Here is a 13,320-nt window from a genome sequence, read left to right as displayed (position 1 = left end):
TCAGTGTGAGTGTGAGGTGGGAAAGGCTCAGTCTGTGAGATGGGAAAGGCTCAGCCTGTGAGGTGGGAAAGGCTCAGTCTGTGTGAGGTGGGAAAGGCTCAGTCTGTGAGGTGGGAAAGGCTCAGTCTGTGAGGTGGGAAAGGCTCAGCTTTACTGAACTGCAGCACCCAAAAGACTCTTTTCCACTGGGATGGTCCTTCTCCTCCTTAGGCTGGGCCTGGGGTCATCCATGCTGTGCTTGGGAAGAACTAAGGCCAAACTTTATTTGCAACTAAAAGAGAGGAGATTCAGAGCAGATAAAAGGAAGGAAATTTTCATGAAGGAGATGATGCCTTGGAATGGATTTCCCAGAGCAGCTGTGGCTGCCCCATCCCTGGAAATGTCCAAGGACAGGTTGGACTAACCTGGGACAGTGGGAGGTGTCCCTGCCCATGGCAGGGGGTGGCACTGGCTGGGCTTTGAGGTTCCTTCCCACCCAACCCATGCTGGGATTCTGTTATTCAGATGCTGTCAGAGCTAATCCAGGGTCAAGGAGAAGGTTGTCAGCAGTGGAACTGGAATGTCTCCAGAAGCTGCATCCCAACAGGAAGCCTGGCTTGGAGCTGGTTTGTTCCTGATGCTCCTGAAACCCACCAACTCCAGCAGGTTTTTAAGCCACCCAGTGGGAGATCTTCCCAAAGGCTTTCCAGAGACAGCTCACCCTCATCTTCCTGTATCTGGAGCAGCTCCAGGAGCTCCTTCCTCCCAAACCCAGAGCAATACTCAACCCACATCCCTCTACGTGTGTCCCTGCAGGAGTTTTTGAGGCTCTGAGGCCTTTGGACAGGAAAAGACACAGGAGAAATATTCCAGGAGCATCAAGAAAGGCTTCTTTTTATTGGAATTCCCTTTTCCACACACCTGTGGTTTGCCATGTCCTGCTCATGCCTTTGGTCCGTGCAGAGAGTGGATGGGGGGGAGGAATGTCCACCAACCACCTGCCTGAGCACACACACATGGAGAAGACTCAGGTTCATCCTTGACTTTCTTGGCTTGGTCCTTCTCCTGGAGTGGGACAAGCTCTTAAAACCCACTTCATGTCAGAGAGGGGGGGGGGGGGAAACACCCCCCAGCTCCTCTCCCAGAGCAGCCAAAGGAGCCAAGGTCTTGGAAACAGCCCTGGAATGGCTGAGTCCTTTCTCCAGTGTCCAAATCCCAACCCTTCTGGTGACCACCATGGCTGGGTCACCCTGAGGCTGCTGAGATGAAGGAGTGGGTTTCAGCAGCAGGTTTGTCTCTTCATTCACCCCCAGCTCATGCAGATGGGAAGGGCTGACAGAGCACTTGGGAACACAGGGATGGGATTGGGGATGGGATTGGGATGGGATTGGGGATGGGATTGGGATGGGATTGGGGATGGGATTGGGGATGGGATTGGGATGGGATTGGGATGGGACTGGGGATGGGATTGGGATGGGATTGGGGATGGGATTGGGATGGGATTGGGGATGGGATTGGGGATGGGATTGGGATGGGATTGGGGATGGGATTGGGATGGGATTGGCTGTGCCTGTCCTTCCTCCTCTGCCACCACCAGACTTCCCTTTCCCACCAGCTCCACCCCACACCCTTCAGAATATTGCACCTCTAACAACAAATGGCTTCTTGTTCCAGGATGGGGATGGAGCAACCTGGGCTGATGGGAGGTGTCCTTGCCCCAACCAGGCTTTGATCCTACAATTCCTCCCTCTCTGCAGCTCTCAGGGAAGAATAATTTAGACAGAGAAAAAGAGAAAGGTGAAGCTTGGCCTGGCTGGAAAGACTCAGGTCTATGTTTAGAAGGACTCCTGTCTGCCCTTATGCTCTGGTTGAAACAGAAGCTGCTTCCCCAGTGAGGTCATTGCTTTGTCTCCTGTTTTAGGCCCCTGCTTGGAGGACACTCCTCAGGTCAGCTCCTCCCAGGGGATCCCAGGGTTCTATTCTGGGGGATGTAACCCCAGGCAATTTGAAGACCCAGCACAAACTAATCCCACCCCTCTCAAACATTTTAATCCTGTGTCTTTTTCGAGCCAAGGGTCTCCCAGGTCCTAAATCCCCACAGGCAGAAGCTGAGCCCAAACCAAAATGATGTTGTCACTGCTGGAGCATTTTGCCCCTCAGACCTTCTCCTGCCCCTGGATTTCTGCTGTGGGGCCCTGCTGTGCTCCTGATCCAAAGGAAAAAGACACCCTGAAAGCCAAGGAAGGTTCTGGGGACAGGGGAGGTGATTTATTGACATCCTCACCCTTCTCCTCTGCAGAACTCATGGGTGAAACCCACCCCGTGGAGATCCACAGGCATTTGGGTGTTGCTTTTCCTGGGGTTGGGATTTCACCCCACACTGATGGGACTGACCCACATTGTGGGTTCTCAAGCTGAGTTTGTCTTAAGGGACCATTTTTCAGGTGAGATTAAAAGGGAAAAGTGCCAGTGGGGATGAAAAGGGAGAGAAAGTTGTACTGACTTTGTTACATCCCCCCTTTGCTCTCTCAAGGCTCTCCCAATTAGGAGAAATCATAATTATGCAATAATTTATCTGCTTGAAATGAAGCCAGATCTGTGAGACTCCCTAATTACCCCTGAGCCTCTGGGGCAGCTCTTCCACCACTTTTCCTTTCAGTCCTGATCCCTGCCAAGCCCTCAGCTCCTTCCCAGCCCTTCCCTGCCCCACTGGAAAATCTGGGAAACCTGTTCTGGATGAGGATAGAGCTCCTTGGGCTCATCATGGAATCAGGGATGGGTCAGGTTGGCAAAGCCCTTCAGGATCATCGACTCCAACCGGGATGGAGTGACCTGGAGCAGGAGGAGAAGCCACGTGGGCAGATGGAACATGAAATGAAAGCAGAATATGAACAGAGACCCAACTCCTGCCCCAAACCCTGCAGAGAAAGGGAAGGTTGTTGGGACTTTGCAGGTCAAAGGGACTGGAGATCTTGGAGTTCAGCTGGAGGGTGGAATTCTGAGCCAAGGTGTGAAAACCCTCCCACTGGAGCCTTCTCTAAGATCTCTTGTAGGGCTCTCCCCACCATGAGGGTCTTTCCTCCACCTGCCTCCCAAATCCTGGGAAAATGGTGATACTGCCTGGAATTTGGGCAGGGTGGGGCTGGTGGGAGGCACTGGGACTTGTGGCTGAAAGGAAGGTCCAGGCTGGCTCAGGCAGAGCCTTTCCATAGGGAAGAACTTCCTGCAACAGGAATTTTGGTGGTTGTTCCTCATTCCTCACTCCTGACCAATTCTGTGTCACACTTGGGAAGGGGCAGAGACCCTTCCCTGGAGGATCAGCCCCAGCACAACTCATTGTTGGCCACCAAGGACTTCAGGTGGTCGTGGCTGCTGAAGATCCACCAGAGAACAACCTTTAGGGACACTCTGCCAAAAGCCCCAGCAAGGGAAACTCTACACAGGAACAAAGTCCTCCTGGCGTCCCCCTCCTGAAGGAGGCAGACATCATTTTGGGGACAACCACACTAGAATTTCCTCATCTGAGCACCCAAGGGAGAAGACAATGCCTTTGGTTGAAATCACCCAACTAAGGTGTGCCCTGGTGTGTGTGTGTGCCCAAAACACAGAGAGCAGCAAAGTTCTGAAGGTGACCATCCAGGAGCAACCCCTGTGCTTTTATCCAACAAACTGTGCCTTTGGATCTCCTGAAGGTGGGTTTGTCTGGATGGACCCCCCAGGCTGAGCTCCTGGGGGCTACAGGCAGAAGGTTGGTGGAGTCTTTCTCCTCAGGAGGGTTTGGAGCAGTTGCCCACAGAAGCTGTGGCTGCCCCAGCCCTGGAAGTGTCCAAGGCCAGGCTGGAGCAACCCGGGCTTGTGGAAGGTGTCCCTGCCCATGGCAGGGGGTGGAACTGAGTGACCTTTGAGGACCCTTCCAACCCAAACCTTCCTGGGTTTCCATGATTGAGTGGAACAGGATTTTCAGAGAAGAAGATGAAAAACAACGTAGAGGTTTCGAAATGAAATGAAGTTTGTTCCCATGAGCAGCCCAGACAGGGAGGGCTGAGTTAGGTCCCCCCTGAACTGATTTTACCCACACCCCTCCCAGGACCTGCCAGTTCCCTGCCCCTGGAGGTTCCCTCTCCAGAGCTTCCCTCTCCAGAGCTGCATCTGCAGGCACAGCAACCTTGTGTGTTCTGGGAAGCCCATTTTCCACCCTCCCATGGCACTGTTCCTGTCCTGCTGCTGGGGCTCAGGAGAAGGAGAGCAGAGTCCTGTGCCCACCTCCTGCCAACCACCCAGCCCACAGGAGACCTTTGCCAAGGAGCTTTCCCAAGGGAGGAGGAATGTGGGACAGGTTGGACCGAGCAGGACCTTTGCCCACATGATGCAGGACCAACGTTGTGTGTGTTACCAGGCAGAGCTGACAGGCAGAGAGCAAACCAAATTGAGGGGGGGATGCCCAGGGTGGCTTCTACCCTCTCAAGGTGGTGGCACTGGACACTCCCTGCGAGGCTCCTGGAGAGCCTCCTGTCCTCCTTGGCTGCCCACGCTCTCCAAGAGCTCCAAGGACCCACGTGGTGCTTCCCAGCCCTCCCTGGTGACCTCCCAGGATCTCTGTGGTCCAGCAGGTGGCAAGGCCATCAGGAGTGGAGAGCCCTGGCCCTTGAACACTGGGGAGATGTGGATCAGAGTCCATGAGTGGGATCCATAACCAGCCCCTGTGGATCAGAGTCCATGAGTGGGATCCATAACCAGCCCCTGTGGATCAGAGTCCATGGGTGGGATCCACAACCAGACAATGTGGATCACCAAGACCATGGGTAGGATCCACAACCAGACACTGTGGATGTGAATCCAGGGATGGGATCCACAACCAGCCCCTGTGGATCTCTGAGTCCATGGGTGGGATCCATAACCAGTCAATATGGATCAGAGTCCATGGATGGGATCCACAACCAGTCCCTGTGGATCACCAAGTCCATAGGTGGGATCCACAACCACCACTGTGGATCAGAGACCATGGGTGGGATCTATGGATGAGATCCACAACCAGCCACTGTGGATCAGAGTCCATGGGTGGGATCTATGGATGAGATCCACAACCAGCCACTGTAGATCAGAGTCCATGGGTGGGATCTATGGATGAGATCCACAACCAGCCACTGTAGATCAGAGACCATGGGTGGGATCTATGGATGAGATCCACAACCAGCCACTGTAGATCAGAGTCCGTGGGTGGGATCCACACCCAGCCATGTGGGTGGCTCCCTTGTTTCCCCCACATAACTCAGCCTCTGGTCCCACAGAGCAGAGGAACTGTGTGGAAACCCCTGGCACTCCACGCGTGGCCTGCTGATGTTCTGCCCACGAAACGCTCTGCCGGACCCTCTGGCATCCTCTGGCTCCCTTTGGTTTCCTCTGTGCCCTCCTGCCCTCACATCACCGTCTCCCTCTCCTCCTCCACGAGCGCCGAGGGCCTGTCCCCGTCGTAGAGGCCGGAGCCATTGAGATATTCCTCGTCCTTGTTGTACTGCTCCGGGCCCGAGGAGGGCATGGAGTTCTCCGAGATGGAGCCGTTCTTGACGTAGCCTGGCAGGTTGCGGTGCCCGTTGAGGGGCCCTGGCAGGAGCCTCGTGTTGAGGTGCAGGGCGAGGGCCCCTCGTGTGGCCACGTTGGTGATGCTGGTGTGGGACACCATTGGTCCATAACTGTAGGTGGTGCTCCCACTCCGGGCTTTCCTTTTGAAGTCAAGGGCCAACGTCCACCTGCTCCACGACTTCTTGATTTCTGCTTGGACCTGAGGGCGAAGGGAAGGGGGAAAAGCTTGAGTGGGAGGAGAGAGGGGCAGAAGGGGGTGGGATGCACAGACAGGATGGGAGGGTGGGATGGTTTGATCCAGGCTTTCCCTGGTAACCAGATGGAACTAGGGAGGGGCTTGTCTCCAGGTGTTCCTCAGGTGGGGTTGTTTGAACCAGGCTTTCCCTGGTAACCAGATGGAACTAGGGAGGGGCTTATCTCCAGGTGTTCCTTGGGTGTGATGGTTTGATCCAGGCTTTCCTGGTAACCAGATGGAACTAGGGAGGGGCTTATCTCCAGGTGTTCCTTGGGTGGGATGGTTTGATCCAGGCTTCCCTGGTAACCAGATGGAACTAGGGAGGGGCTTGTCTCCAGGTATTCCTTGGGTGGGATGGTTTGATCCAGGCTTTCCCTGGTAACCAGATGGAACTAGGGAGGGGCTTGTCTCCCAGGTGTTCCTCAGGTGGGATTGTTTGATCCAGGCTTTCCTGGTAACCAGATGGAACTAGGGAGGGGCTTGTCTCCAGGTGTTCCTCGGGTGGGATGGTTTGATCCAGGCTTTCCTGGTAACCAGATGGAACTAGGGAGGGGCTTGTCTCCAGGTGTTCCTCGGGTGGGATGGTATATCCAGGCTTTCCTGGTAACCAGATGGAACTAGGGAGGGGCTTGTCTCCCAGGTATTCCTTGGGTGGGATGGTTTGATCCAGGCTTTCCCTGGTAACCAGATGGAACTAGGGAGGGGCTTGTCTCCCAGGTATTCCTTGGGTGGGATGGTTTGATCCAGGCTTTCCCTGGTAACCAGATGGAACTAGGGAGGGGTTTGTCTCCCAGGTGTTCCTTGGGTGGGATGGTTTGATCCAGGCTTTCCCTGGTAACCAGATGGAACTAGGGAAGGGCTTGTCTCCCAGGTATTCCTTGGGTTGGATTGTTTGATCCAGGCTTTCCCTGGTAACCAGACGGAACTAGGGAGGGGTTTGTCTCCCAGGTATTCTTTGGATGGGATGGTTTGATCCAGGCTTTCCTGGTAACCAGATGGAACTAGGGAGGGGCTTGTCTCCAGGTGTTCCTTGGGTGGGATGGTATATCCAGGCTTTCCCTGGTAACCAGATGGAACTAGGGAGGGGCTTGTCTCCCAGGTGTTCCTCAGGTGGGATTGTTTGATCCAGGCTTTCCTGGTAACCAGATGGAACTAGGGAGGGGCTTGTCTCCAGGTGTTCCTCGGGTGGGATTATTTGATCCAGGCTTTTCCTGGTAACCAGATGGAACTAGGGAGGGGCTTGTCTCCAGGTGTTCCTCGGGTGGGATGGTTTGATCCAGGCTTTCCCTGGTAACCAGATGGAACTAGGGAGGGGCTTGTCTCCAGGTATTCCTTGGGTGGGATGGTATATCCAGGCTTTCCTGGTAACCAGATGGAACTAGGGAGGGGCTTGTCTCCAGGTATTCCTCACCTGTTTTTCCCCCTCTCACGGGACAAGGGAGGATATGAGACAGGGAGATAGGAAGGGGTTTGTTCGTTGGTTCCTGCAAGGGTTGGGAGCAAGGAGTTTTTGCTGCTCTCAGCCCCTTCTCAGAGCCACACAGAAGATCAAAGACATGAGTGAAAGGATGTGAGAGAGAGGGGCTGGTTTTCTTCTGAGAGTGGTTGGTGGGCTTGTATTGTACTGGTTTACTCTGGGGGTGGGTGGGGGTGTCTGGTACCTATTGCTTCTGTTTTGTCTCTTTGTTGTCCCTGTCTCCCCCTTCTCTTTTCCCTTCCTTTTCCTTTTTCCTACTGTGGGTGCAGATTGTAGGTATATAATTGTAAACATTTATAAATATATATATATATATACCCTGACTTTCAAGTTTTTTCTTTCAAGTTTTTTATTTTTTCCCTTTTTTCCTTTCCCCACTTTGAGGACTGGAGGGAGAAGAAGGGGCAGCTCAGGGGCTGGGAAAGCAAAATGAAACCAAGACAGTGGGGAATTCTGGGGGGAGCTGAACTATGATGGTCCTTGCAGGTCCCTTCCAACTCAGGAGACTCAAAGATTCAATGGAATTGGGAGGAACAGCAAATTCACACTAAATGTCCCCTTTCCACGTGGAATATTTGACAGTGGGAAGCTTGAATGGCTGGAAACATCTGCCTGAAAATGTGGGTGAACTTGGTCCAAGAGCAAATCCCGGACAGAAGCCCCTCAATGGACCATGAAAGTCAAGTATGAGTGGGATGAACCACCTTCAGAGGCACCTGAGTCACCAGGAATTGCCTCTGGAAAGGAGATAATTGACTCTTTTAGACTCAATCTACTACTTTAGACTGATAATACTTTAGACTGAGACTACTTTAGACTGAGTCTAAAATAGATGGTTAAAGTCAGGATGAGCTGAACTCCCCTTATGGTCGAGATTTTGCCTTGGTTTAACGTGTAGAACAAAAACATCCTCTTTGTAGTTGCATTTTCCCTCAAAAGCCACAAGTTTAGGTCCAACCAGGTTTATGCCAGTCCAGGGAAATGTCTTCCCAGTGTGCACCCCCTGACCATCTAATCTGCAGCCAGAGAGGGAATAAATGGAAACAGAGCCATGTCAGAGGACATTACTCTGGCAATAGAAGATAAAAGAGCCTGGACAAGGAGAAGGTTCTCTGGCCAGGCAGCTGCTCCATCAGCTCCTGCCACAGGTCCCAAGTGCTGCAGCACTGAACAGCCCTCGTGCTGGAAATGAGAAAAAAACATCATCTTTTTCTCCATTAGCCACTTCCAGCAGCTGATTTATTGGTGGCACAACCACCTGGGTGTCCTGGATGGCCAAAAACGGGCACTGACAGTGCCAAGCAGGGCTGGGGCACTGTGGGAGTGGGGAGGGGGTGATGTTCATCCCTGCCTGTGGAACTCACCCAAAAAGGAGGGGAACAGCCAGGGGGGAGGTGACTTACCTCTCCATTGCAAAAACAGTATATGATGGCAACAAAAAATCCCTGAAAGGAAGAAAAACCAACAGAGTTGTGAGGATTTGGTTGCCTGGGAGTGTCTCTGCCCAGCACACCCAGACTGCCCTGGCATCGATGCCACCCCTCACCACCCAGCCCTGCTTGCAGAGAATGCCACCCCTCCCTCTCCCCATGGAATTCCTCGTGTTTCCCGCCCCCCCAGTCCCACAATTCCCATACCTGGAAAGAGTTGAACAGCATTTCATAGTGCATTTGAACTTGCCAAAGAATCCCTGACACGTCTGTGTATGGCATGGCCATGAAAACGATGTAGTGAACACCAAAGAGCGGCATGAGGACCAGCGTGGACTTCAGCAGCTTCCTGGGGACAGGCACACACAGGGACACACAGACATCAGTGGCTGGGGTGGCACTGCCCCCCTGGGCAAGCTTGGACAGCTCCTGTTGGCACTGGAACTGTGGCCCCTGCAGTGCCAACCTCTTGTTCTCTTATGGCACATGAGGCAACCCATGGCTTGATGTGCTGCTCAAACCTCTCCCAGGGGCTGATGCTGGAGGCACAGAGGGGTCTGTCCAAGCTCAGCCTTCCAGGTCAGGATCATGGTGGAGGGAGGGAGGGTGACTGAAGGAAATGTGTGTGGCTGTTCCAGCTTGGAATTTCAAGCTGTGGCTTCTCTAATGGCACTTAAGACAACCCAGTCCATCCTCCAGCATGTGCTCCTTGAACCCTCTCTCAGGAGATGCTGCTGGAGGTACAGAGGAGTCTTTTCCAGGCTCAGGCTGTCTCCAGGTTTGGGTCAGGCCATGGTGGAGGGCGGGAGGGTGACTGGAAGGAAATGTGTGCTGCTTTTCCAGCTTGGAATTTCAAGCTGTGGCTTCTCTTACAGCGCGTGGGACAACCCAGTCCATCCTCCACCACGTCTTGATGTGCTACCTAAACCTTTCCCAGGGGGTGATGCTGGAGCTGAAGGCACAGAGATCTCTTTCCAGCCTCAGTCTCCAGGTTTGGGTCAGGTCATGGTCGAGGGTGGGAGGGTGACTGGAAGGAAATGTGTGCTGCTATTCCAGCTTGGAATTTCAAGCTGTGGCTTCTCTTACAGCGCGTGGGACAACCCAGTCCATTCTCCACCACGTCTTGATGTGCTACTTAAACCTTTCCCAGGGAGTGCTGCTGGAGCTTAAGGCACAGAGATGTCATTCCAGCCTCAGCCTATCTCCTGGATTGAGTCAGGATCATGGTGGAAAGTGGAAGGGTGACTGGAAGGGAAATGTGTGTTGCTGTTCCAGCTTGGAATTTCAAGCTGTGGCTTCTCTCATTGGAACATGAGACAACCCAGTCCATTCTCCACCACATCTTGATGTGTTACTTAAACCTTTCCCAGGAGGTGCTGCTGGAGGCACAGAGAAGTCTTTTCCAGCCTCAGAGTGTCTCCAGGTTTGGGTCAGGATCATGGTGGAGGTGGGAGGGTGACTGGGCAGGGAAAGGGGCTGTTATTCCACCCTCAGTCTCTGACTGACACCAAACCCCTTACCCATATCAGAGGGTTCTGCTTCATTCTCTGCCTGGACATGGCCCTACACAACCTGCAGCAGCTGGAGCTGCTCCAGCAGGGAGGGTTGGACTTCATGATCTCCAGAGGGCACTTCCAACCTCAACCACGCTGTGATTTTCCTGCTTGATGAGGCCAGACTTGAAAATCCACCCTGGGCTGGTGGAGAGCAAAGTGCATTTGGGAGCAGAATTATTCCAGCTCTCAGAGGGAAGGGGACAGTGCCTGTGGGGTTGGAAGGTGGACACTCTCAGGAGGTGCTTTGGGCTGCAGCATCACTTGGAAAACCTCCTTCTAAAGCAGCAGCTGCATCTCAGCATCTGTTGGGGCCTGGGGGGAGGTACCACAGAACCCAAGGACTTGGCTGGCTTTGCTCCTGAGGGAACCAGCCTTGCCTGGAAGGGACATTAATTGAGGACTGAACCCTCTGCCAAGAGTCACAGCAGGTCACCAAGGGCAGCAATTATGGCCAAGGGCAGCCACCACCCCCACACAGGTCTGGGGCCGCCTCTGTCCAGCAGCTGGAAACCACCGAGGGAATTGAACACTTTAAAAGGAGAAAGGCCCATCCAAACCACAATTACCAGCAAGGCCCAGCCAGGGAGAAGTAAATAAACAGATAAATCAGAGCCCTGACAGGGCAGCAGAGAAAAATGGAGAGGTGTTCTCCTGCCAAGCCCCCCTCCTGCTCCAAAGGGAACGTGGTGTGTTTGCAGAGCCAGAGGGTGGCAATGAGCTCATGGTGTGCAGCCCAAACCATCCCCCCCTGCCCCTTTCCATGTGGCCTGGAGGGTCTGGGGAGCCCTGGGAGATCTCAGACACCTGAGGGGCCTCAGCAAGCTGGTTCTTTTCCTTCAAACGACCCAAATTATGCAGAGGGAAGGGCTGGCAGAACAAAGGAAAACAAAGCACAGCAAACAAGGAAACGGCAGCAAAGAGTCAGGAATCTTCTTTTGCATTCCAGCACAGGCACCAAACACCCCTTGAAGGGCACACTGAACAAACAGAGCACATTTCCCAGAGCACAGGAGGGGAATAAATAGGAATGAGGACACTGATAGAGGTTTTAAGGGCTTCAACTACATAAACATTGCTTTTCTTTTGGCACTCTTGGCTCAAGAGCAGCACATTCACTTCTGAACTGGCTGAAGGGCCTGAATTCCTCTCTGACCTACGAGGCAGGTCCTCCAGGTTGGACTGGAAAGGTTTAGGAGATGTTTGAACTGCTGTTGGTTCATTCTGCATGACCAGACTTGGAAAACAACATCCTTCCCACCTTATTTCAGGTGGCCACAGACACCACAAATGGATCACTCTGGGCTTCCTCTGAAGCCAAGGGGGTGAAACAAGGACTTTGTCCTCTCCCAAGGAGTGGAGAGGCCACAGGACCCACCTGTACTGTTGTCTGGAGTCACACCTCCCTGCGTTGGTCTCTCGTAGTTTGGTGGCGAGGACTCTGATAATATTGATAAAAAGAATAAAATTTACCTGGAAAGGAAACAAAACACAACAACAAAGAGAAGACAATTGTTAAAGACCATCCAGTGGTGGTGGAGCTGCTCAGCTGAGTCCTTCCCCAAGGGCAGGCAGGGCAGGGACACTGTGGGAAGCTCCTGCAGGGAGAGCTCATTCCCTGGAAGGGATGAGGGTCCTGGGAATGATCTCTTGGGTGGGATCTTGGCAGAGAGAAAGGAATGACCTTCCCTGACCAGGTGTGGGATCTCCCATGGGAACAGCTCCATCTGAGCCAGCCAGCCCAGCAGCCACCTGCAAACTGGGAACTCTGGGGAGGAGCCCTGAATGAGGTTCTCTTTCTCTCCTGCAGCCCAGGTGAGACCCAGAGCTCCTCAGGACACCAGGAGCATCAGCAGGATGTCTCTCCACAGTTCCACATGGAAAAGGAAAGGAGAACAAGCCAAATGCACCGTGGTGAAGACCTGAGTGGAGGTGACAGCTCAAGACTGAGGGACAGCAATGAAACTGTGAAACTTCTGTTGTATTTCACCACTGACTCTCCCTCTGGAGAAGTGTCTGGTGTGGATCAGAGAAGGAGATCAAGGGAGGAACATCTACTTGCTGTCAGGGAGACACATCTATGAACCCAACTCATGGTCAGCTGCTCAACCAAGCTCATCCAGAAGGTCACAGCTTGGAAGAGGAATCAACAGCCTTGAGAGGATTTCAGAGCCATGTGGATGTGGCACTTGGGGACATGGGGTAGTGGTGGCCTTGGCAGGGCTGGAAATGGTTGGACTCAGTCTCTGAGAACTTCTGCAGCCTTACTGACTGTGTGGGTCTGATCTTGTCCTACAGGGACATGCCCATGGTGCTCCACGGAGCCAAATTCCAGGGAAACATCCCATGGCTCCTTCACAGAGATGGAATTGTCCTACAGACACATGCCCATGGTGACCCACACAGCAAAATTCCAGGGAAACATCCCATGGCTTCTTCACAGAGATGGAATTGCCCTACAGGGACATGCCCATGGTGACCCACACAGCAAAAATCCAGGGAAACATCTCATGGTTCCCTCACAGAGATGGATTTGTCCTACAGGGACATGCCCATGGTGCTCCATGGAGCCAAATTCCAGGGAAACATCCCATGGCTCCTTCACAGAGATGGAATTGTCCTTCAGGGACATGCCCATGGTGACCCACACAGCAAAACTCCAGGGAAACATCCCATGGCTCCTTCACAGAGATGGAATTGCCCTACAGGGACATGTCCATGGTGCCCCACAGAACAAAATTCCAGGGAAACATCCCATGGCTCCATCACAGAGATGGAATTGTCCTACAGGGACATGTCCATGGTGTTCCACGGAGCCAAATTCCAGGGAAACATCTAATGGTTACCTCACAGAGATGGAATTGTCCTACAGGGACATGCCCATGGTGCCCCACAGAACAAAATTCCGGGGAAACATCCCATGGCTCCTTCACAGTGATGGAATTGTCCTTCAGGGACATGCCCATGGTGACCCACACAGCAAAATTCCAGGGAAACATCTCATGGCTCCCTTACAGAGATGGAATTGCCCTACAGGGACATGCCCATGGTGCTCCATGGAGCCAA

At 53.3% G+C, this 13,320-nt stretch overlaps 1 protein-coding gene across 1 annotated transcript in view; it reads right to left on the bottom strand.

The window, feature by feature from the left end:
- Positions 1-852: 852 nt before the first annotated feature.
- PTH1R (parathyroid hormone 1 receptor) overlaps positions 853-13,320 on the bottom strand; it is a 127,448-nt gene continuing 114,980 nt past the window's right edge. The window contains exons 10-13 of the mRNA XM_071560542.1: positions 11,633-11,727; positions 8,909-9,050; positions 8,675-8,716; positions 853-5,758 (exon numbers count right to left, since the gene is read on the bottom strand). Of these exons, the coding sequence (XP_071416643.1) occupies positions 5,396-5,758; positions 8,675-8,716; positions 8,909-9,050; positions 11,633-11,727 (642 nt within the window). The 3' untranslated portion in view covers positions 853-5,395. The remainder of the gene's footprint in view (positions 5,759-8,674; positions 8,717-8,908; positions 9,051-11,632; positions 11,728-13,320) is intronic.

The sequence above is a fragment of the Pithys albifrons genome, chromosome 7 (genome assembly GCF_047495875.1).
Source record: "Pithys albifrons albifrons isolate INPA30051 chromosome 7, PitAlb_v1, whole genome shotgun sequence".
Taxonomy (NCBI): domain Eukaryota; kingdom Metazoa; phylum Chordata; class Aves; order Passeriformes; family Thamnophilidae; genus Pithys; species Pithys albifrons.
This window is presented reverse-complemented; position numbering and strand designations above follow the sequence as displayed.